At 34.9% G+C, this 26476-nt stretch overlaps 1 protein-coding gene across 2 annotated transcripts in view; it reads right to left on the reverse strand.

Moving 5' to 3' along the window:
- The window catches only part of LOC136026920 (DNA-dependent protein kinase catalytic subunit-like), a 197971-nt gene that overhangs the window by 120642 nt on the left and 50853 nt on the right, over positions 1 to 26476 (reverse strand). For both annotated transcript variants that reach the window (XM_065703758.1, XM_065703768.1), the window contains exons 9-14: positions 22022 to 22272; positions 20616 to 20777; positions 15040 to 15170; positions 9203 to 9448; positions 5037 to 5204; positions 3658 to 3808 (exon numbers count right to left, since the gene is read on the reverse strand). In XM_065703758.1, the coding sequence (XP_065559830.1) occupies positions 3658 to 3808; positions 5037 to 5204; positions 9203 to 9448; positions 15040 to 15170; positions 20616 to 20777; positions 22022 to 22272 (1109 nt within the window). The remainder of the gene's footprint in view (positions 1 to 3657; positions 3809 to 5036; positions 5205 to 9202; positions 9449 to 15039; positions 15171 to 20615; positions 20778 to 22021; positions 22273 to 26476) is intronic.

The raw sequence follows: 26476 nt of genomic DNA on the forward strand, positions 1-26476 counted from the left end.
ACATTGAAATGGAATTCACAATTACAGGAATGAAATAGTTGATATATTTGCACCTAAGCGTTTTGATTCTAAAGCTGCTGGTCTTGAAAAGAAATATACAAAATTAGATAAAGGTGTGATTTTAAAGGTTATTGAAAGAAAAAAATAAGCCAAAATAAATTATTTAGATATTGAACTATCCACTAAATATTAAATTATTACATTTTATTGGTAGTATAAGAAAAAGCAATAATAATTAAATTCTTATTTCACAAGACCTGTTATGATCTTAAAGCTCAGGATGGAAATTATAAAAATGTCGGTAATTTTGATTTAAAATTGTGTGAATTCGATTGAAAAGGGGGTAAATGTACATGTGGGGTCTAGAACCCGTATTAACATTGTGAAACGTATAAAAACAAGACCTAATTTCATTTCCAAGGACCTGTTTTCATATTGAATGTAGGAATGGAAAATGGTAAAAATGTGCAATAATTGATATTAAAATGATGTAAAATAGACTGAAAATGATATAAATTGAATGGATGAGTTTGGTGGTCCAGAACATACACTTTCTATACTAGTGATTACTAGCTACTGCTATTTTATTTTATTGTTTCTTGTTGTGAATGCAAGCATAGATACCGAGTGATTGTCTGTGCGATAAAATGGTTGAAAACAAGAAGATTTAAGACCTCTGCTACTACCACAGGCATTGAACACAGTGAGTTGGCAACATCAGCAAGATACAGTTAAAACCAATCAAATTAACAATCACAATAAGATGGGAGGGCATCTATAGACACTAATGTGGTCGTAAGTGAGGTAAGTGCTAAGTCGACCTCTATTAAAAGAACTGAAAATATGCGTTGCCTGCAAAAAGAGGCGTAATTATGGTCATTATCTGATGTACGGATTCTCATTCAGGTTGATGATGGCTGTCAGAATCCAATGTGCGTTGTACGTGGAGACGCTCTATCAAATGGATGTATGAAACCTTCTTTGCTAATACGACACTTCATTAAAAATACCCAAATTATAAATAAAGTGACCCAAGTTTTTTTCCAAAAACAATCAGAAGACCCCAACGTCACTTCAGTTCTTTTTACTTTCAAACAAAGATAACGAGAATGCAGCGGAAACATAATACAGAATCAGTTTTCATATTGCAAAGCATGGTAAAAACCATAAAGTTGCTGAAAATTTGACTCCTGATTACATGAAAGATGCTGTGAAATGTAGGTTGGGTTAAGAACACGTAAAAAAGACAGAGAAAATTCCCCTGTTAGACAATACAGATTCTACGGGAGTTAACGATACATGTCATGACATTGAGCATACGTTGGTAAAAATAAATAAAACAAAGTGTTTTCTTTTTAATCCAAGTGGATGAAAGCACTGATGAGTCGAGTCTTTCAACTTTGCTTGTAGTTTACAAGATATTTGAATACAAAAGTGTTAGAGGAATACCTATTCCTATACCACACTCTCATTGAAAAATTCATTGTCGAGAACGTGCTCAATGCAATTGAAAGTTATTTCAAACAAGACGACATTGGCTAGGAAAATTGTTGCGGTGTTTCTGCTTATCATGGTAAATCAACGTCTGGCTGTTGCAAAGATTAGAGGGCTCACGTCAAAGACGTAACTAAACGTCTTTGTATATCACGTCAAACTAAACGTCTTTGTATATCACGTCAAAGCCATGTTTCCTGAAGCCATTGCGTTATCCATAGGCAAATTCCAGTTTTAAAATCCCTTCCTCATCATTTGAAAAAATTTCTTGACCAATCAGCCAAAGTTTTGAATTAAATTAAAGGAATTATAACAGCATCAATACTGAAAGTCTTCTCCATGCCTACATGTGTTGTTCGCCCGTTGCTCGAGTACGCGTGCCCGGTGTGGGGTCCATCTGCTATCCGCACAGCGTACCTATTACGCGACATAGAGTGCGTCCTGAAAAGAGCAACAAGGATTATACTCCGAAACCATGACATACCCTATGATCAAGCCCTCGCTAAGTTAAATTTATCTCCACTTAAAGTCCGGCTTGAACACCTTATTCAGCAATTTGGAAAATCCGTCCTAGCTAATAAGAGCCACCGATCAATACTACCCGAACCAGCTCCACCTAATAGCCGAACTCGGTTACAAAATAAACTTGTACCCCCTAAAGTACGAACTAACCGTTACGCCAACTCATTTGTGCCATTCTTCACATCAATTTTTAATGCTGAGTCGTAGTGTGTGATTTTTGTTTAAATGTATGATTTTTGTGAAAAAACTGAATTTAGCTATGCTACGATAGTTTTTAAATATACCGATCTCTCTCTCTCTCTCTCTATTTAAATTGTTATATGAAAATATAGATAGCCTATATGTCACGTTACTTTTTATACATAGGTGCAATGGTTACCTCAAGTAAGAGTACTCACAAAATTGTTTGATTTGAGAAATGAATTGCGCAAATCTTTTTTGAAGATCAACCTTTTCAGTTTGGTTCAAAGTTCCATGATTGCAATTGGTATTTCTGAAACTATTGTTATTTCTGAAACTTTTGGTATTTCTGAAACCATTTGCTTTTGAAGCAATTGGTCTTATTCTGAAATTTCTGAAAGAAATTAATAAATTTAATGTAGGATTACAGAACAATTAAATCGACACTATCAAGGTATCTGACAAGATTGAGTCCATGATTGCACGAATTGGATTTTTTTTTTTTTTTTTTTTTTTTTTTTTTTTTTTTTTTTTTTTTTTTTTTTTTACGATTACCATCATTGCCAGCCGAATTTTCCACCGGCTGAAACTTATAAAATCTTGTCAATACCCAGGTAAAGTCAGTAGAACTAAGGGAGCCAAAGTCGAGCTGAAGCCCAAAAGAAGAGCCAACACAAAAGAAGAGCCAAAAGAAGCAGGGAGCCAAAAAGAAGAGCCAATGTCAAAAGCGCACATTTTCTTTCTGCTTTGTTAAATTACATCTTTTTTGTGATTCTCACCCTACAAAAAAAATTATGAAACGTCCTGTCCCTACTCATCCCCTCACCTCAAAGGGAATTGCATGTAGTCTTGTATTTAAGATTATACTGGTACACTATAGAAGCCGTTGTACTACGTTTCCAGTACTTTCGAAGCATCGACAAATATCTTGGGATAACGCTAGGCCAATTCTGTCGATATTCTACATATTCGACAAAATAAATTGGCTTAAAATGAACCTTTTCTTAAACAAGGAATAAAAGTGAATGCCAGAGACTCGAATAAGTTACATCATGTTAAAATATCACCAATATTACATTATGTTTAGGAGGTTCCCATCTAGTCAGCTAAAAGCCCAGTTTACAACTAAAAATTTACCTTCTAACATTTGAATGTTAAATTTTAAGCTTAATAATTAACTATCGATTGAAGGGGGTTATGGCCATACTGTAAATGAAGGTATTGGACAAAAATATAGCACCTCAGTCAGTGTACCACGGCTCTCATCCGCAACAGGTGTCAATTTCTTCCAAAAGATGCTTGAAACATAGTCAACTTCAACATCAAAATTTTGCTTCGCAGACATGTACTTGGGCTTGTTTATCCTAACATCTCGTATCTGATTTCAGAGGTATGGTTCATCCGCTTGTGATGTAACAAATAAGATACTAGAAATAAATTAAAAATAGTTTACACACTTACGTTGGGAGCGAAGATAAGGTTCCATGCAGATACAGATCTTGCCCATTAAGTTTGAAAACTCGTTATATTCCATGACCAGAGACCATTGATTTAAAGCATCTAAAGCCTTTTCAGCCAGAAAAGGATATGAGAGACCTTGGCTAAAACACATCTAGAAAAAAAATTACAGCCGTGGTAACTCAAAAGATATTCTGGGACACTTTTTTATGCTTCCCTTTAATGAGCTATGCGGAATTAACGACTTAAGCTGATCTATTTTCCAGCACGTCATTTTCTTAGATACGCAGGAAATCTCTTTCTATTAGAAACTAACCATTTTCTCTTCTTCCCACTCCCAGAAATGGTCGATACGATAAAATTGACATTTTGCAAATTCGGAGAATTGTTACTATGTCTTGAAGGCTTAAACACAATCCTTTTCCAACAGCTAATTATCAACAACATTCAAACAACCGAAATTCATTTTCCAGTTCCTTCACTTTCATCTAGTAGCTTAAGCTGAGTAGCTTAATGCAAAGTAGCTTAAGACATTAAAACGTGACCTAACCAAAGAAGAGCTAACTGACTTGGACAACTGCCATTCTTACGCAGTTTCAGCCATTTTCATAAAACTCCGAAGTCAAATTCGAAACAAATAAGGGAGGAGTTAAATTTTCAACTTCCATCCATTTTTCTATCCTTACACGTCATAACAAAAATTGATTTTTGAGATTTTTCATATTTTAAATACATCTAATATAACTACAGCTCTTCATGCTTCCACAATTAAGGTAGATATTCGAGACTCTGATGAAGACTTAAAATAAAAGAAACGTTTATACCTATTCGAAAAAAAAACTTCGTCAGTCATTGACAACTCTGGTTCTTCTATAACTACCAATATACGCACTTACTGTTCTTTTATTCTTTAATAGTTTGCAAGGAAAGTCTTTTTTTATTTTTATGCACTTTATTTGTTTTTACTTCACTCGCCTTCATTTTACCTATTAGTCCTCTCACATCCCCTTTAGTACTTACTGAAACACCTAGAGTTGAGTGAAAACGCTATGTATTTTAATTCATTGCGAAAAAAAAAAAATCAAATCTGCGATAATCCTATACAGGTCAATTATGGTTCAAGGACGATTGCAATTTTTAGATGGCAAGATGGTGGTTTGTGTTAAGTTTTTTTATCAAAATACCTAAAAAGATATATAAATCAGTCTTAGGGAAAAACAAATAAAAAAAACAACAACAGTTTCATAACCAGTTATTACATTTGATTTACTTTTATTATTTGAAAAGACCACTTGTTTTTATAAGATCACAATCTCTTCTTTTAATTCCACTGCATTAACAACATAGAAAATTGATAACTAAATAAAACAAAAAATAGTCACCTTTAAAATACTAGTCATCTTCCCTACAATAGAAGATAACCAAGAAGACGGAATGGATAAAACTGCTTGCAATGCTGATGCCAATACTTCATCTCTGAAATCAGCTGATTTCTCAGCAACAGTGCAAATATAGTTTACGAAAAGAGCCACAGTCTTTGAACTCGTATCCTGTGAATAGTCAATTATTAATTGTTTAACAATTATTATTTGTTATACATTTGATAATTATCAGTTAATTTGATGGGAGATCGGATAAAACTTATGATAATATAACCCAAATGCCAAAAAACAATAAAATGAAAAAAAGTGAAAAAAAATTATCCCCAGGTCCCATCCCATCTTAGGTCATTTTAAACCTGAAAACCGGAATTTTCTACAATTTTTCTTTTGATTGTTACAAAATTATGATAGTTATTAAGCTTATGAGATTTTGTCTAAAGCTTCATCATTGTTGCCACACTGAACTGTGAAAAATAAACACGCTTCATACGCTTTACAGACACTTCAGTGATAAAGTGCTAAAGTGTCTGTTGCCTTTCCAAAGTTCCGGACTTAATGAGATGAGTTTTTCATCCTACACATTTATCAGGAACAGTACACTCGAATAATTTTTCAAGCGTAAAACTACCATAAACAACCATAAATAAACAAATGAAACCCAAATGAAAAAATATTGCAATAAATAACCATGTTAAACTCAAAACGAAGAGAAGCTAAGAGGACTTGGGCTTATGTTCACCTTGTCTTCTAAAGCCAAGAACATAATTTGCACTTTACTGAACATAATCCGTATTTTGAGTTACGTCTCTTATTTCTTGTATCATAAAAAAAAATCGCCATCGCAACCAAAATTACTTAAAAAACAAATGAATGTGCATGACAGGTTAATGTATTGATAAATTAATTTATAGGATGATATTCATTAATGTGATATTTTGAACTTAATAAAATGAGAATTTAATAAAATGTGATGTGAATTTAACAATGTGAAATGTGAATTTTAACGAAATGTTTAAATAAAAGTGAATTAAATAAAATGAACTTAATTTTGAGTTTATTGTACTGAAATTTTTGATTTAATAAAGCAAGATGAGATGTGAAAACACTTAAAATGTATTTTGTTTCAGGTAAAGTGCAAATTATATTCTGGTAGAAATTAGGGGTATAATTCCTATAATTCCATAAGCATAATTTCTCTCAATGCTCATTTTGTGTTAGATTAAGTTTTAAGTTCTGTTCGTTTAGGGTTGTATTTATTTATCGATGGTAGTTTATGGTTGTCTTATGCTTGAAAAATCATTTGACTGTATTTTTGCTCGTCTTCGATTTAACTTAGCTCTTTACTTTTCTTTGAAATACTTCCTTTATGGAAAAAAATTTTACAAATCAATTTCTGTTCGCTTTTAATTAACATAGTATTTTTCATTGGTTAAGAACCAAAATATCTTGAGTATTTTCATTTTTTTCTCTAAGAGAATCCAGATTTCGGCTTATAATTTATATGTTGGTGAAATTTTGCAACAATTTTTAACATCAATTGTGCTATAATGCTTTCAAATACAATGATTAAAAATCTGCATGTTATTTGGGGCTCTTTGGGGCTGACAGAATTGCAGCTCACCTCCAGAATATACAAATCTCAAGCAGCTATTTCCCTTCACATGCCCTAAAAAAACGGCAACTTAATTCCCTTAACATTTCCTGAGGTATTGCTAATACATCCTTTTGACAACCTTAGACGCACATAGCGCATTTTGATTTTGTTCAATTTTCCACTCAACTTGCCCAGACAATTTTATCTTAATACCCTTAGCCGTTCCTGAGATATCGCAGATACACCCTACGAAAAAAAACTGGATGCATATAGTGTCTTTTGATTTAGTTTAAGGTCTTCAAAAACATACTCTGAAGCAGTGTTGTGCCAAGTACTTTTTTTTTATTTAAGTACAAGTACCAAGCACTCAGAGAAATTTTTACTTAAGTACAAGTATTAAGTACTTCTCTAAAAATCTACTTAAGTAATAAGTACTTTTGAAAAAGTACTTCAGTACTTAAGTACTCAAGTATTTCGATTTTTCTTTAGTATTTAAGTACCCAAGTACTAATGTTTTACTTACAGTAAATAACACACAAAACACTTCTTTAATATACGTTTCCTTTCCAAGTAGACAAGATAAGCAGGATTCTGACGAGAAATCGACCACTTTTCAGAAAAACCGACAGTTTTCATGAAAAAAATCAACTGGTTTCACGTTAAAATCGAATTTTACTTTTCAAACATACCATCTCCAAGCATGTTTCTTTTTGGAGTAAAAATTCCACCACCTACCGAAAAAAGTCGTTCTCTGCAGGTGCAGACGAAGGAATGATACAGTTGTACTTCCTGAAAACTTTCATTACCCTTGGGTACACTTTGAGCACATAGTTCCTTTCGCCTCTCATTCAAATATGACAAAACCTCCATCTTCACCGAATTGGTCTCACGGCCATGGTTGCAAGAATTATCAAAAGTTGTTTCTTCATCACTAAGATCAAAGTATTCATCTTCAGAAAAAGCTACCTTTATCAGCTTCGTCAGTACTTCTGAAATCTTCGACCTTTTTCGCTTCGTCCACCAAGAGTTCAACTGCTACATTCTTCTGGTTATCAGGAAACCACTTTAATTTGAAGAAAGGATGACTTGCAGTGGCAATAACATAGTCTCTTGCATAAGGAACTCTCGTCCAGGATTGTGGGCAATCTTTTTTCGAGACCCACAAGAAGAGCAAGTACCAAAGGCTGGCTGACTACAGGCAATCTTTGAGCTTTTTGAGCTTCCTTTCAAGCCATTTGATTGTAGGATGAATAGTACCGAAGTAGCATTTTTCCTCCCCCTGAAGAATGTCCAATGCCACTGCTACTGGCTCCATAATTTCATGTATTTTTCAAGAATTTCAACATCAGGAGAAGTTAGCCTTGGTTTTTGCGAAATATCACATACGTTAGCAAGCTTTCCAATTTTGTGACAATGCATCAAACGTTTGACACTGTCATACTTTGAGTTCCACCTGATTATCACAGGTCTTATAAGCTGTCTGTCATATACCTCTTTCACAGCATCAGCAGCTTTTGAACTTTTATTCAAGGCATCGAAGAGAGCAATACACTTCGGAAAAGCGGCGTGGCACTGCCTCTTCTATGCAATATCACAGAGGGCTTTATCAGCATCGGTGGATGCAAGCAGGTTTAGTGGGTTGCAGACACACCTTAACTGTTGAGGAGGTTGGAAATACTCGGGGTCGTCATGAGAATCGAGTATCTCTCCAACATTTATAAAAGAGAATGAGCCATTCTGGCCTGCTTCATCTTCATTTTCTTCATCACTGACTTGAAAATCTTCATTGGAAACCATTGGATATTCCCTGAATGTCTTGCTAAAGTAAGAGGCACTATCGGTCAAAACCCCTCGTACCTTTTTCTCAACAGCAATTTTGTACCTGGAAAATACGCCGTTCAGTTGTTTAGCAATTCTGTCATAATGTGTGAGCCCTTGAACCGGGAACAAGCAAGGGCATAATATTTCCATTTAAAATCCTCGTTGAGCAAGTGTGCAGTCATTCCCAAGTAGCTTTTGTTGTTGGCAGACCAAATGTCTGCTGCCAATGACATGTTGCTTCATTTTGCACAGCTAAGGCTTTTCTTCCTGGAACCTTTGCAGAAGGTGCAAGACCTGTTATGAGATTTTTGAACGACGGCTTCTCAGCAGTCTACAGGGGTCATATCTCATCAATAATATAGTCTAGTACCACAGAATTCACTTTTGACTGTGTCAGTTTCAACAGTCTTTCAGTAAAGAAGTCTCCCTTAACATGTCGCATCGGCCCTACAATATGCCGGTATAATTTTTCTGTGCCATGAAGAAAGTACTTGAGTACTTAAGTTCCCTTAAGTACTTCAATTATTTTACTTAAGTATAAGTATTAAGTACTTTAAAATTTTTTTACTTAAGTAAAGTTTAGTACTGAGATTTTTTACTTAAGTAATTACTTAAATACTTTAACTTAAGTATTTCCCAACACTGCTCTGAAGGCATTAGAATTACAGGTCACGCAAACCCTCCACAGAAATAAAAAACAAATCGCAATCTTGTGTTTAATTAATAGTCTGGGCAATTAAATCAATATTACCTGATATATACCCTGTTTCTCAATAAAACTCAACATAAGAGCGAAGAGTCTGTAAAAACCAGAAACTAGAGGGGCTTTCTCCGACTCAGCAATAGTTATTCGACCAAGAGGTAAGATCCAATCAGAAAGCCAATTAATGTCATCTCTATTTTTGAGAAGGTCTAACAGGAGATCAACGAGGTTTGAAAGTAACACGTGATCCGAGGGTTTTCTAGCCTCCATGTAGAAAGGGACAATCTTACCAGCCTGTAAACAAAATTTAAATCAATTTTGACATGGTTTTATAAACGAAAAACCCACAAGACAGACTTTATCGCATCAGTTATTAAGTGCTATTGGTAAAGCATTTTAGAAAAACAGTGAAATGTTAATAATGGGTTACGCTAAAGCTGTCGAAAACCAAGGACGTTATAACAGGGATGGTCTAGGGATTGTTGAGTCGACATTTTGTGATCATGCTATGCCTTATGCTTTAACTCTATATAGGAGCGTTGTTTTTTTATTGGGGGATAGTTACCCTCCCCCCAATAATTTGGAGAAATTAACTATTATATAGCCCAAGCCCCGTGACTATGCGGCCCCCCAACAAAATCCGATCCCTCTTGCCCCCCAATAAACATGCTGGAGCTACTCCCCTGACTCTGGACTCCATCCTCCGTTTCCAGAAAGTGACGCTACTTCGAATCCGACACTTCTTGTATTGAAAATTTCTTCCTTATCTGCCATATTTTTATCGGATAGTCATATCATTAATGCCTGGTTTTTCGATACTATAATTATTTTATGAACAGGAATTTACATTTGATTAACAGCTAGCTAAACTGTTTTTCTATTTGAAAAAGATAAAAGTTCAATAGTGAAGATTTCTTATTACCTTGACTGTTCTTACAGACTGACAGGGTGTCGTTTGGGGGGGGGGAGAAGTTACTCCCACCCCCCGATAATGGGGAGTAAGTAAGTAGTAAGTAGTAAGTAAGACGGCACTAGATCCTTAAGGTCCAAACTGGCGGTGCTGATCTCCGTTTCGTGGCCCTTCAGGCAGGAAGTGCAATGGGGGGTTGGGGGCCAACCATCCTGTGCTTTCACACACCCTTCCTACTTACCTTCCCCAGTTTCCTCCAGGTACCCATTTAGAGCTGGGTAGACTCTGGCTGGGCTTAAAGAGTCACGCCACTGACCCCCGTCCCAAACTAAATAACTGGTCACAACCGGAATTGAACCCGTGCCCCTTGGACACAAAAATCCCGCGCCGACGCGCCAACCACTCAGCCAGGACGGCTGAGTGGATAATGGGGAGACAAATTTATTATAAATCCCATATCTCTCGATTATCCAGATATGGATTCCTCTTGCCCACCACCACCCAGCAAAATGCTTAAGATTAACCCCTGCAGGCTGAAGACCAGTTTTCCCAGCGTCTCAGACAAACCATAATGACGTAGCTTATAAAATTGGTAACATATACAAAAATTGCATTTTTACGATGATCAAACTTACCCTAAGCACACGATGTGAAACAAACAATGCAAACAAATTTTGATTTCTCCATTTATTGAGAATTTCTTCATTTCTCCTTTTATTTATTTATTTGTTTGAATCTTATTTTTCAATATAATCAGAGCTCTTTTTTGTTGCTTGACACAAATATTGGCCTTGTTATGACCACGATATAATACATGAAAGTTGACACTGACAAAGACACTAATATTGACCTTGAACTAATTTCTGAAAAGATTTTTGGGATTCTATTTCTTCTTCCTCATTTTTCTTATTGTCTTATTGTTTTTCTATAGACAAACGATACAAGGTTGTACAAAAAGGGATATGGTTGCTGCATAAACTGTAAGTTTGAAGATATTAATAAAGGATATACACAATCGGCATCTATAAAATTTCCGAAACGTTTTAAATATCATATTCATCTCAGGTCAGAGCCCTGTTTCTTCATTTTGAGAACTCTATAAAGGTTGCCCGATTATGGTTCAGTAAATTTTTCAGAAAACCACCAATGAAACCGCTTTTATAGGCATAGATCATTGTGTGGGGAGGCTTCCCAGTTACTTTTATATGTAAAGTTTCAAGATATGGAGATAGATAGCCACATCAAACCGAGTTCAACACCAGTTCTACAAGACCCTCATTGGTGAATTTCTGCTTCTCACCGTATTAAGACACTGTTGGCATTTCCAAATAAATAAAATGCTTGAGATAGCTTCCGATAAAACATTTTTTTGAAATGTTTAACCTGATATTTAGAAAATTTACTAAACAGCAGACACTGGTTGCTATATTAGGTTGAAACCTGGTTGCTATATTAGGCCTACTACTACTAATGATACCCAGGGATGTAGCTCCAGCATTTTATTGGGGGCCAAGAGGGGTCTACATCCGGAGAGTCAAGGGGCACAGACTATATGATAGTTTTTCTTCAAATTATTGGGGGGAAATGCCCCCTTGCCCCTCCCAAACGACGCCACTGATGATACCTCTTTGCTAAGCGACGACATGTAATCATTAGATACATATAACTTAAGACACTATAAGGGGATTATTTTGCAACTAAATAATTAACTCCATTTTCATTTTATTTTTATCCAGTCGCTTAACTGGTTTCACTGAAGCAATTCTACTCGCAACTAAACCCTCTGAATCATATTCATTTAATTTTATTTTTATGCAGTCACTTCAGTGGTTTCATTGAAGCAACTCGATTTAACTTCTGTGGTGCTCAATCACAATAACAACAATTGTATATATGTTTTTCTTTATTTCTTGGTTTTAGGTTAGTTTGGATTTTTTTTTTTTTTTTTTTTTTTTTTTTATCTTAAGCGTTGGAGACGTCTTGTTTTATACAGACGAAATATCTGAGCTGTTTCAGTTTGTCTTTTCCTTCTACCGGCAACAGTCCCATTTGTTTTCTTCTTCTTGAGATTTCTTTTTCTCTTTGTTTTTTACCAATAGCTTTAATTAATAACTTAGGCGTAACTCACACAAATTATGTCGCATTAATGAAATTCTAGAAGTAAGAGATAGGCAAGTCACAACGAGAATTTCTCCTTAGTGAAACAGGCGTGCATCACACAAGTTAAATAAAATTTTTAGTCATAAATCATCATGCTGAATATCGTTTGAAAGCTCTTCGTCTACTGAACATATTTCAAGCATGATTTTCTGTGTCAAAACTGAGTGACCCACGAGAGACTCTTTTGACCTTTACTTGCGACCAGTCCCATCTTAAGTCATTCTAAACCTGAAAACCATAAGACTGGCAAAATGATTCCTTGCAGTAAGGTCTACCTTAAATGAAACGGTTTCCCATCCCTATAAATGCCATGGCTGTATAAGCCACCATACCTCCGACTTTAAGTGTTCCCCGAAGAAAAACACGACAAATCAAGATTCAGCCCCAAGAACTTTTGATTAAAACTGTGGTATTTTAAATCTTCCTGTCGGGAGCCTTCAAACCAGGTGTCGCATGACTATATTAAAAAAGGTAATCTTTTTGACCAATATGGAGGCAGAGGCAGGATAAAATAGGACTGTTCTATTTTTAGTCAAAACCTGTCAAATCTCATATCGTTTGAAAACTCTTCTATTCAAATGTTTCTACTATGATTGTTTTTTGGTCAAAAGTAAATAGGCCACAAAAAGCCTTTCTTGCCCTGTAGGCAAGAAACCAGTGTTGCCTTCCACCTCATTCCAAACACTCTTTGTCAAAAAAAAAAAAAAAAATAGAATGTCAAAAAAAAAAAAATGAAACAGTTTTCAATTCCTAGGAATTTCTCGGCTGAATAAACTACATCGGCTGTATGAATAGATTAACTGATACTCAACGGGATTCATTGATATTCCTATTTTTCATTGGTTCTGATTGAAAAACTCAATAATTTTCAATTTAGCCCTCCCTGGGAAGAGCTACACTTCTTCTCTTCTTATTGTTATACTTCTTTGTCTACATTCCTGTACATTTGTTTTCATTGTGATTTAAAGATTCAATATGTTCTATACGACTGTGTTTTATCCCTTCTTCTAGACTAAACACTAAATTAACAAAATTCGGGAGTAAGAACAATAATTATATAATTTTTTCTTCATTGAATTCAGGAAATTTTATCGATTAGGTTTTCAAAATTGTCTCCAATTTAATTGTATCTCAATAACAACCACAAAATAATAAGTGGTAGTGAATTTTTTTTTATATTTGAGGGTGGGGTGGGTATACAGGGTATCCTATACAGCGTGAGGTGAGGGAGAAGTGTTTTGCGCCTAAAATTGGATCGGTAATTTGCTAATTTCGGGCCTAAAGAGATTTAAAGTCGGATAAAAGTTTCCAATGATGATAATGTCATCAGAAATCCAATTAGTTGGGTTTTAGTTCTGACATTTTATTTATTTATTTGGTTCTGTGTAATGGCACCAATTCGCGAAAATATAGTCGGAGCACGGAGAATTTTCAACTTTTTCCCTTATTTTCAATGAAGATAAAAAAAAAAGTAGTTTTCAAAGTCTTGGATGGGGTCAAAGTCTTAGCAAAAATCGACTTTATAGAATTTTTTTAGGATAAAAAAAAAATTCAAAATCTCTGGTGTGTAATTTTCATGTTACTCAATATATGCAATGACGTTTCTACAGTTTGAAACGACTACATATCTAAAATGACATCATTTGAAGATGAAGACGTCATTCAATTGAAGTAGGTAAACTATGCCTAATAGCTATTTAAACAGTTCTATAATTAACCTTTTCCAAAGAAAGTAATATTTAATAAGAGAGAGCCAGAATTTTAACCAATGGTTAAACTTGATAATTTGTTTAAACTCAGAAAGATAAATATATATATAATATATCATATATAATATATAATATATATATAATACATATATATATATATATATATATATATATATATATATATATATATATATATATATATGTATATATATGTATATGTATATATATATATATGTATATATATATGTATATATATATATATATATCATGAAAAGAGAAATCACCAATGCTACAGCACAAACACAAAAAAAAAAAAAAAAAAAAAAAAAAAAAAAAAAAAAAAAAAAAAAAAAAAAAAAAAAAAAAAGAGACAGAAGGAGAAAAGGAAGACTGTTTTCCTAAATTAGTGATTAATATAGACCAGCACTTGAATGAGGCCTTAACCCTACTCATCCATACAATCACATAGGTCAAACAGCATAGCCACACACAATCAACCATAAAGAATAATCCATGGACAGGCAGTCATGTCGTCAATAAGTATAAGTCGTCATTTACCGAACAATAGAAAAAATAATATAGACAAATAATTCAGAGGCAACACCCAACATAAGGGCTCATCAGGAGAATACACTGGCCTATATAGGGTTTCGCCATTCTAAATTCTCTACCCAGCACAGTGTTGTGGCTACCACAGAATATCCATGGCATCCCCGCGTCAGGTATCACCCCCAAAATACATGCCCATGAAAAAAAAAAAAAACAGCAAATGTAAAACAACCAAGTAAAACCAAAACAAGCTTATCCTGTTAATATATCCCTCCCTTTAGCAACAATAGGTAAACTAAATATTATAAATTTTACCAAATCACAAATATTAACACATTGCAAAAAACCTGAATGAACTAAACAATTATAGAATTCATCTTTACCATGTGGCTAATTTAAAAAAAAAAAAATTATCTAAAAAAAATTATTTAAAAAAAATTTAAAAAAAATTATTTAAATATATATATATATATATATATATATATATATATATATATATATATATATATATATATTAAGTAACCTTACACCATGCCATTCTTCTGTATCAAACTTACTTCTTTATCAGCGTCTTCTTTATTTGCTTCTTCTAGACTAAAGTCCAGCTTAGTTATTAATTCTATAGAGCATTTCATCAAAGATGAACAAATAACTTGATGAACAGACTGTCGACTTTCTGCATCGTACTCTATAAGGAGAACAGATTTTAATTATACGAGCTAATACTTTGAAATTCTGTAGACACCAGTGACGTTATTTTAAGCAATCCACATGATTAGTTTCTTCATAAGCAGCCTACAAATTACACAGCAAATACACTGTATTGACAAAAGGACAATTTTTCTATTTTCTAAGCAAATTTAGATGCTTCCCCAATCAATATCATGCATAATATCTGTTGAAAATTGTTGGAGAAAGGTCAGTTATCTTGATTTTTAAGCAAAGTTAGATCCTTTCCAAATAAAAAATCTAAACAATATCATAAAAATTCAACTGGATTACTTAAACATAATCAGTAGTTTTTGAAAAACGTGAATACTAAGCATTATTTAGTGAGTACTGATGGTAGAAGATATGTATATTCTATATTATTTTTGTTATCGTTTTTGTTTGAAAAACGATAACGAAAAAAACATTCTGTTGACGTGTCAATAGTTAACCAATTACACAGCCAATACACTGTATTTTACATATATCTACATTTTCCGAATTCACATTTACATAGATTATAGCCGGTACCCCTACAGAAAAAAATACACATATAGGCAATTATATGAATTCTTTACATGGGATTCTCTCGGATTAACTACAGTATTTTCCCCATATTTGCAAGTCTAGTGATATAACTCCTTTGAAGATGTTTAAAAAAACAAACAACAACAAATTGATGACATTTTATCAGTAAAAGTGATATCAATAATTATAGTGCTTTATAGTGCTTGTTTCTCAGTTAACAATCTTTAAATTCTTTCCACGCGTAATTATTCCATTTTCAAAGATATTTGTATTTTTTTTTATCTATATTCTAAAGTGTGTAACAACTAAATCTGGAAAATGAAGTTTTTCTTCAAATTAATTTTGAGAATACACTTTCCCAAAAATAAATTTTAAAGAAAAGTAAAGAACCACATCAAATAACCAAAAATCAAGTCATATCATAACCTAACCTTAAAACTAATAAAAAGTACTACAAATGAAAATCCGAAACGAACAGAAATTGAAATAAATGATCACATCAAACTCAACAATAACAGATACTACTGTTGATGAACAAAGACGATAAAACATAACAAAATAATATTACAAGGCTAAACATGATTTAAAAATAAGAGCTAGGCTACCGCAAATAAGAGGGATGCCCTCTCAAACCCTCTAGAAGGTTCGAGTGTCATTTGTACCTTACTGAAAACAGTTTAGTATTTTGAATAGTTGTTGATTATATTATCTAAACATCAACAAAAGTAAACCATGTTAATAGTCAAATTACTAGAAAGAAAAGCCATTCCTTAATATTATTGCATCTGTGATTTTCAGTTTGATTGTACAGCTTAAAATGACATTTGAATTGTCAAATCTTTAAATTCTAATTTTATTACATTTAAATATAAAGAACATTGAAGCCTAAATAAACATTTTCAATTTAGCAGTGAAAATTTTTGAAGTAATCTCTTAAATTTGTTGAAGCCACATTTTAAATGATGAATTTATAAATGATTAATACAGTTATGTTTTCTACATATTTTAAAGGAATACGTTGAAAACTACGAAAGCATTTAATAGCAATTTGCTGTTTGTCATTGTTGTGACAACTGACAAAACAAAGACAAAGACAAAAAGACAACACACTCCCCCAAACATTTTGCTAAAATTTATTTTTCATAATAATCACCACCAAGTTGTGTAATATACTTAATTGATGAATATTGTAAGGTTGTACAGAATTAGTTTGCCCCCCCCCCCCCACCCAAAAAAAAGTTAAACTAAATGAACGAATTTTCTGTTCACCCCCCTCCGACCCGAACAAAATTCCACTGACACCCTTGTCACGGTGTATACTTAAATTTCTTGGAAAAGTGACAAGAAAGTTATTAGGATTATACATGCCATAGTGATGTACAAGGAGGAGATCTCATCGAATAAGAGTCAACATGAAGAAATATCATCCAGCTAAGCAAATCCATAAAATGGATATAGATATTTCTTAGAAATTCTACTAGATATTCATAAAACATCATGTTGTAAAAAGTTTCTATTTTTAAATTGTAATAATGAAAAATAAAGAATTGCTGTAACTTCCAGGGATTATTGTTATTGTATTCTAAACAAGTTTGACTTGATTATTCATTTTAATTTATGTTCATTTTAGGATTAATCTGTTGAACAATTGCAGTATATGTTACATTTATATCTGATGTCATTATTCAGTTTAATTCCAATTCGCCCTGGGTTTCATTTACTCATTTATACAATTTCTGTAAGTACGAACTATTATATGACTTTATTGTTGCTCGTTTTAAGTTCAACTTTTTCTTAAATCTTTAATTCTCTTTGAAAAACTTGCTTTAGAAAAAGAGAAATTTTCGAACTGATTTTGTTCGTAGTGAAAACTAAAGGACGTACTTCAACTATTGGTTAATTCTAGGAATATTTGTGACTTTTTCCTGCTTAAGAATTAAAATGTTGCATTATAATTTAAATTTTGGACAAGATTTTTGATTAGCCGTGGTTTTGTTAAATAATTTCCAACAATTTTTTTACTGCAAGATTTGGATTTGGGGTGGAGGAATTTTCGTTTGCACAGATTATAAATATGTCTGGTTTTGTTCTTTCATAGGACTAAAGTCATCCTGTCTCCCCTCAACCATCCAAGAGATACTCTTGTATATACTCATATATCAATCGACTAATTTATGAAAAGAGTCTTCTATTCTCCGTTCTCAGCCACCACCGAGATATTCATGATTTTGTCGTTTATAGTTATATTCTCCCATCTTTTCCAATAATTATCTAACAGTTCCCATGTGTTTTGCTGTTTTGATAGCATTTTGCAGTTTGATTCATTCCCCCATCCTAAAATAAAATTCCTGACCACTTGCCTTGCCACAAGCATATCAGCTGTTAAAGCTACTGTTCATCAACATATTAAAAAGGAAAATCTGAACAGAAGAGAGATCATCCTTACTTAATAAGTAAAAAATAGAGGAAAGCTTATGAATTAAGCAAGCACAACCGTTTTCGAAACATCATTTAAATCACTATTGACTGGAAACATAGTGTCATATTTTACCTTTTCAGGGTTCGCACCCCAGCCTACTTACAAGGGGAAGGTGGGACGGAAGCTTGAATATTTGTAATCGCGACATGTACCAGAATAGGTTATCGGATTTCAAACAACATGGTGGGAAATCAGCAGTTATTTTCCCTTTGTGCCTCTTTTCGGTTCAAGCCCGATTTGACCTCTTGGAAAATGTCTGCTAAAGGGGGTTATAGGCCTACTATCAGATACAATCAGATACATACCAAAATCGGCAGAAAGTAAGAGTCAGATTTCTATTTGTGACTTTTGATCTGAGGGGCTTAATCAATCCGACTTCACTGGAAGTCTCTAAATTCTGGTCATCTGTACATTTACAAGAAAAGAACGCCGCATCCCTTTGAACCTTGGTGGAAAGTCAGGCCAATTTCCTTAATTGACCCTTTTAAGTGTCCAGTCACAATACAATCTCTGCAGGAAAGCAAAAGGGGATTCCAAATTCCTCCATCAGAACATCTACAAAAAAAAGGTTGCCACATTTGAGCAAAACCTAATGGGAGGCATGAGCAGGTGTTTACGTTATATATGTTAGGTCAGGATTCGGTCCTACTTCCACGGCAGAGAATAAAAGGGGATACCTAAATTCTTGTTCCAACCCTATAAACGAAAAAGGTTGCCAAATCTCCGAAATATTTTAAGAAGAATTCTTTGAAGTATAAATTCTGTATTTCTGAAATCGATGACTGGTTTTACGTATGAGAAGAAGGGTGGGAGGATGCCCAGTTTTTAGCTATCAAAGTATTCTTTTCGGACACCCATCTAGGGTCGTATAAAAAACAGGCCATCCACAAATGGGGTGCGAGGAGGTCGCAAGAAGGGATTTCAATAAAACTGAGATTTCTTGGGTAGGTGTAAAGATGGAAGTTTTGAACAAATTAGAGTGGAAGAGGAGCGTGCACAACTTTGTCGGCCTCAGGCGGCTTGGTGCTGCAGCCAGTTGCTAGTAGCAGTAGTATTAGCAGTAGATGAATACCTACCGGAAGGAAGTATAGGATCTCGACCAAACTTAACCAGAAGTTACAGATAGTATTTTGGCTCTTTTAGAAATGGAGATCGGTTTAACCACTGTCAGGAAGTAGTGGGGGATATGATCCTTATTTTTCTCCGCGTGGGAACATCTACCCAAAAGGGACCTTGGGGCACAAATCCAGGTGATACGCAAAAGCTGGGTTCATAAGTGCATCTTTTAGCATTGGAATCAGTTCATACATCTGGAGGGGGTTTCATCAGCCTAATTTTTAAGTAAGTTGGCATAATTCACAGAACACACCTGGTTGATAGCTGTAGTTATATTTCGAGTATCCAAACTCAATCAGACCTTAGTGAAGAAAAGACTCCCTTCTTCTTATATTCATTCATAACAAGGACTTAATGAATTTCGATTAAATTAAGAGATCCGAGTCTAATTCCAAAACTCATTGAGTGTTTAATGCTAAAAGTAAATCTAAAAACTTTTTTGTTTTTCTTGTTTGGGCTAAGGTTTGTTTTGACATTCACATACAAGCAAATTTTATAGATCATCCACAACAGTAGGATATCATTCAGGGCCATGGTCAATAAAATATAGGCCATGTGATTATAGAGATCCATAAGGACCGGTCGTCAGTGTATATACTGTATCACTGATTCATGCAAACTGAAATTATTCCCGAGACTGGCTAATTGTGCAGAAAATACGAAATGTGAAAGAATCATACAATTATTTCTCCGTGTGTTTCTTCTACAATTACAACTTCTAAGTCGGCAATTACTTGCAAGTACAACGTATATGAAACAATAACTCAATTGTCGGTCAATCTAATAGAATGGCTACAGTAATATACGTACGAATTATTTCTGGTGCTTGGCAATGAGAAGGAAGAGGCGAATCCCAGAATATCCAAAAACGGATAAAAGGTCCACTTTTTTAATTTGTGTGGCAGAATTATTTAGAATTGATTGGGTGCTATTTGTAGATCCAACAAGTCCCGCCCACATACCCTATCTTGGAATAGCGGCCGTCATTTCGTGCGGCAGAGAGACTTCAGCAATTGATTATGACGGGCAATGACATAATGGACCACAGACCCTTCTAACATGGAACTCGTAATAGGTTGAAACGCGTAGGTTTTCGCTTCTTCCTTCCTTTTTGCAGTACTAAGTAGAATAGTTGCCTTTATATCTAAATATTCAATGAAGAGTACCAGGGTGGCAGCGGTTTCCCTCGTTTTGTCGAGTCCTGATCAAAAGTTCCTGCCAGTTAATGTTAAGTGACCAAAACTAAATCCTATAAAGCCACTTTGCGAATAAGGATAAAAAGAAAGACTAAAACAAAATTACTTAGTATTTCTTTGTCAGTAGATAGTAGAGATGTGGTCAGATCCCTCCAAAATTGTAGATAATCTTTGTATGTTGGAATGTATTCTTCAATGCCAGAATCTTTCAGGACCATTACTTCAGCTGGAAGAGGGTGGTTCAAACTCCGAAGCAAGGATTGATATACTGAAAGTGCATAAAACAAGATCTAATATAAAAAATATAAAGCAATATATGCATGGTACTTTAACAAGATCTAACAGAAAGAAAGTGGGCTAGCAGTAATACTCTCGGCTTCTTCCGAAGACTTCTCAGTGTTACTAAAAACTAGATTAGTATTACCCTTAAACCTTTCTATATGCGAAGCACATACGCCGGAGTTTATTAGAGAGGGGATTAAACACGTTGAAACGGCTAAAAAACTTGCAAGATACATTCAAATTATTGAAAAATATAAAAAAATCCCGGTCCACCTGATCAATCTTTTCGTTACCCAACGTCACCTTTTCATCTTCACTTATTCCTAGACTTAATCTTCTTAACATTAACCTAACATTAACATTAAAACTATTCTAGAACCCTGAAATCGCGAAACCTCCAAAAGTTCATTCATTTTGCTCACACTTTCATCCAGGATGCTGAAATCGTCAGCATAATCTAAGCCCAAGAAAGTTTTTCCTCCACGTTTGATTCGGAGTTCTCCCATTACATTTCCTGTGCTCCTTATGACAAAATCCATCAAAATTATCTATATAAAGGGGGATAGAAAGCATTCCTCTTTAACTCATGCACTTCCGATTGCACTTCCTGGCTGAAGGACCTTGAGACGGAGATCAGCACCGCCAGTTCAGATCTTAAGGGTTTAGTGCCGCAGCCGTCTTGTTTTTTACCTATTTGTTTGGTATAACATGCAAGGATAAGACATTCACTAAAGCCCTTGTATCAATAACAAAACGGTAAGGCGAGATTCGTGTAATTAGTGCAATAGGCAAAATTAGTGCAGTAATAAGTGTCTGATTTCAGTTTCCGAAAAACACAAATAAGAAGCTTGGAAAATAACCAAGAAATGCCACACGCTAGATGGCACTACTGATTTTCTTTTGTTGACAATTATGCAAGTTTCGGCTCTCGCAAGTTACTCTTACTCTTTGGTGCATTCTGTCAACAAACAAAAGACACATGGAAATTACTTAAGATAGGCCTATCTAGTGTCTGTATGTTTCTGAAACATCTGGGTATAGCGAAAAATAAACCCTATTTTACCTTTTTCTAAGAAGTTTTTCATTTTGAGCATATTTTATGAATTTCTCAGTCTTATGGGACTATGACCACCCAGGTCTTTTCTCACACTAACCTACCTTATTTGCATATATTGAGTAAACAATTTATATGATTATAATAAATAAACAACATAAATTAAGATGACTTACTAATAGCATGTGCATAATCATTGAGTGTACCCGTTTTATTTGAGAGGGCATACATTGTTATTAAAACAGCTTTTCCGCACCAGATTTTCTTGTCAAACAGTTGTGTATAATTATCCATCATTGCGACAGAGAATTTCTTTAAGTTGTCAATATGATAGTCTTGATACTCTTCTACATTGAAGATAATTAGGCCAAGCGATTTAACTGCTATTGGAAGTACGGCTCTATCTTCGTATGACAATTCAGAACCACTGAAACATAGAAATTTCAAATATAGAGTTGGTATAGAAAAGTAAATAAAAAAGCGAAGGGCCGTTGATATGTTTGCAGCTTAAAGAATAGAAAAGTTGGACAACTATAAGTGAAACATGTGTTTTCCAGTTTAAAAGCTAACGTCTTATAATTTACATTAGGGCATTATAGATTCTTTGATTTTACTACTGTCAGTAAACATCCTAAGAATACAAATATAAAGACGATATTAAAAACGAAATACAAATAATCACAATAGAAAAAGAAAAATAAAGAAAAAAAGAAAACAAAGTCATTAGTAACCAAGGCAAGAATTTAAATGATTTTTTAATTCAACAAAGTCAATATCTCTCATTGTTTTAAAACTGGGCAAATACCTTCTCAATCAGATTGGATATGCATATAGCAGATGAAGTAAATTTGCCAATCTTGTAAATCAATTTACTAGGGTGATGATCGCTTTTAAGACAGTTAAAATCTAACTTCTCAACCTCACAGGAAATATCTTTCAATAGGAAAATATCTTAGGGGACAACAAGACGGCTATTCGAAAATTTTGATCAAATGTTTTTGGAGAGATGGCAGCCCTCTAACCACTTTTTAACATTCCCCTCATTGTCTGGAAAGTTTCAACTTAATGCCCTCAGCCGTTCTTGATGTATCACAGATCCCCCTTTTAATATATTGGATGTATATAGAGCCTTTTGATTCAGTTTAACATAACCCTCAACATTCTTCAAAGTTTCACCTTAGCACCATTAGCCTTTTCGGACACGCCCAGAATTAAACACTTTCCTTTTCCTAATACTAAACCCTACGTATAAAAAATGGGTAAATTGTATACTTTAAAATCTTTGCCCTGGGGTTGTGAGGGTCATTACGGCCCTGGAAGCATAGCCATTAGACCCCTTCACTACTTTGAACTTAATCACAATTTCAAAATTTCGACCAGTGTTGAGAAGAAGGAGATCTTTAGAGGAAAAAAGGGGGGATTGTTGCCCTCCAGTCCCTCTTTAACTTCCCCTCAAAATATCCTGAAAGTTTCCACTTAGATAGAATCGACTGTTCCTTAAACATTCTGATATACCCTTTTGACAACAAGCATGAAAATAATCTTTTTCGATTGTATTCGGTATCCCTCTAAACATTTCTTTAAAGTTCCGTCTTAACACCCTTAGCCTTTTGGAAACCCAGGATCAAATATGCCCTCTTTTCCCAATAAAAACCCCATATTTTAACAATGGGCAACTTGCATAACTTACAGTCCTTACCCCAGAGCTACGAAGTATATTGTCAACCCTGGAGGTGTAGTTATTTGCCCTTTCGACTATTTCGCACCAGATGGCTATCTCGAAATTTTGATCGAACGCATTTTTGGAAAAAGGTCATTTAAGGGGGACTGATTGTCCTCCGATCACTACACAACCATCTTTGAATGGTACTAGTATCCTTACGACTGGCATCCCAGAATTATAACTGATCATAGGCCATTGAAATTTCTCACTGATCAGCCAATTATCATGTCCTCCCCAAGACTCCGAAGAATACTTATACAGATTGAATCGCATGACTACTCTTCCGGTCAGGCCCAGAGATCCCTATCCCAGGCATCCTTTGGCACATCCATGTTATATTTGGAGATGACTCACTTCAACAGGGAATTGATTGCTCCTCAACTGCTTTAATCTATGACTGAGCTCGTTCTAATCAGCCACTTAGTAGGCTTGGTGGAATTAAATGAGACAGTGCAAGTTATTCAAAGAGGATGGCCCGAAATAAAAAACGAATAGAGGCAGATATAATCGATGTCTGACAAGTTAGACATTATCTTAATCCTATCCCTCCCAAAATTTATGTGCCCTCCTTTAAATTACTTGGTGTCACAATTCCTTCTAATTTAAAGTGGGGCATCGATGTTAAAAATATCATCCATTGAGTTAATGCGTTTATCTTCCTCGTTAAGCTGCTATATAATTTAGTGTCCCATTCCTTACGGATTTATACTTCATTTGTTCGCCCGCATCTCGAATAATCTTATCCAGTTTAGCACCCTAGCATCTCCTGCAAAGAATCAGAAATAATTGGATCAACCCAAAATAGAAATTTTACGAATAATTTTCAAAGAAGAAAGGGTGCCATAGTCTTTGCTTCTAGGAAAGGCTAGGTTAGAAACCCTTGAGCGCAGGAGGTTAAGTTGTACCTCCATTTTTCAAAAAAACAAAAACAATAGCAAACCCTCGCACAAAAAAGATTTTCCCCAAACGTCACTGTCCATAGAGATTACGGCCACATCGGACTGTTTATGAACTTATTTTGGCCCTCATTCACTGCTTTACCTCCAGATATGAACAAGAGCTAAGAGCTCATATGTCACTTGTGACGACGCTAAAAGAGCCAAGAGCTAATATGGTATGAGCTCTAGCAGAATTCTAAGAATCAATAGATTGATTTAAAAGGAAAATCAGAGGCTAAATGCCGGTCGGGATTTAAAATAAGAGCTCTGAGTCACGAGGTCCTTCTAAATATCAAAATTCGATCACTCACTCGTAAGCTATAAATACTTCATTTTTTCTAATTTTTCCTCTCCCTTCAGCCCCCCCCCAGATGGTTGAATCAGGGAAAACGACTTTATCAAGTCAATTTGTGCAGCTCTCTGACACGCCTATCAATTTTCGTCGTCCTAGCACGTCCAGAAGCACCAAACTCGCCAAAGCACTGAACCCCACCTCCTAAGTCCCCCAAAGAGAGCAAATCCAGTACGGTTACGTCAATCACGTATCTACCATAGTTGCTTATTCTACCCACCAAGATTCATCACAATTTCTCCACTCTAAGCGTTTTCCAAGATTTCAGATTTCCCCCTCCAACTCCCCCCAATATCAACAGATCTGGTCGGTATTTGAAATAAGAGCTCTGAGACATGTGTTCCTTTTAAATATCAAATTTCATTAAGATCCGGTCACCAGTTCTTAAGTTAAAAATATCTCAATTTTTCTAATTGTTCCAAATTAACACCCCCCAGCTCCTCCAAAGAGAACGGATCCGTTCCAATTATGCCAATCACGTTTCTAAAATTCGTGATTATTCTAGCCATCACGTTTCATCCCGATCTCTCCACTCTAAGCGTTTTCCAAGATTTCTGTTTCCCCCCTCCACCTCCCTATATCCCCGGATCCGATTTGAGTCGAAAATGGCACATCTGAGACATAAGATCCTTCTATATATCAAGTTTGATTAAGATCCGATCACCTATTCGTAAGATAAAGATACACCAATTTTCACGTTTTCCAAGAATTCCGGTTTCCCCCTCCAACTCCCCCTAATGTCACAGGATCTGGTCGGAATTTAAAATAAGAGCTCTAAAGCACAAGATCCTTCTCTATACCAAATTTCATTAAGATCTGATAACCCATTCGTAAGTTACAAATACCTCATTTTTTCTAATTTTTCCGAATTAATCCTCCTCCCCCAAACTCCCCCAAATAGAGCGGATCCGTTCCGATTATGTCAATCACGTATCTAGGACTTCTGCTTATTTTTCCCACCAAGTTTCATCCCAATCCCTCCACTCTAAGCATTTTCCAAGGTTTTAGGCCCCCCCCCCCCCCAATGTCACCTGATCCGGTCAGGATTTCAAATAAGAGCTTTGAGACACGATATCTTTCTAAATATAAAATTTCATTGAGATCCGATCACCCGTTCGTAAGTTAAAAATACCTCATTTTTTCTAATTTTTCAGAATTAAATGCTACCCCAAAGAGAGCGGATCCGTTCCGATTATGTCTATCACGTATCTAGAACTTGTGCTTATTTTTCACACCTAGTTTCATCCCGATCCCTCCACTCTAAGCGTTTTCCAAGATTTTCGGTCCCCCCCCCCCCAACTCCCTCCTAATGTCACCAGATCCAGTCGGGATTTAAAATAAGATCTCTGAGACACGATATCCTTCCAAACATCAAATTTCATTAAGATCTGACCACCCATTCGAAAGTTAAAAATACCTCATTTTTTCTAATTTTTCCGATTTAACCGTCCCCCACTCCCCCCCCCCCAGATGGTCGAATCGGGGAAGCAACAATTTCAAATTTAATCTGGTCTGGTTCCTGATACGCCAGACAAATTTGAACGTCCTAGCCTACCTGGAAGTGCCTAAAGTAGCAAAACCGGGACAGACAGACCAACAAATTTTCCGATCTTGGTAG

The sequence above is a fragment of the Artemia franciscana genome, chromosome 1 (genome assembly GCF_032884065.1).
Source record: "Artemia franciscana chromosome 1, ASM3288406v1, whole genome shotgun sequence".
NCBI lineage: Eukaryota > Metazoa > Arthropoda > Branchiopoda > Anostraca > Artemiidae > Artemia > Artemia franciscana.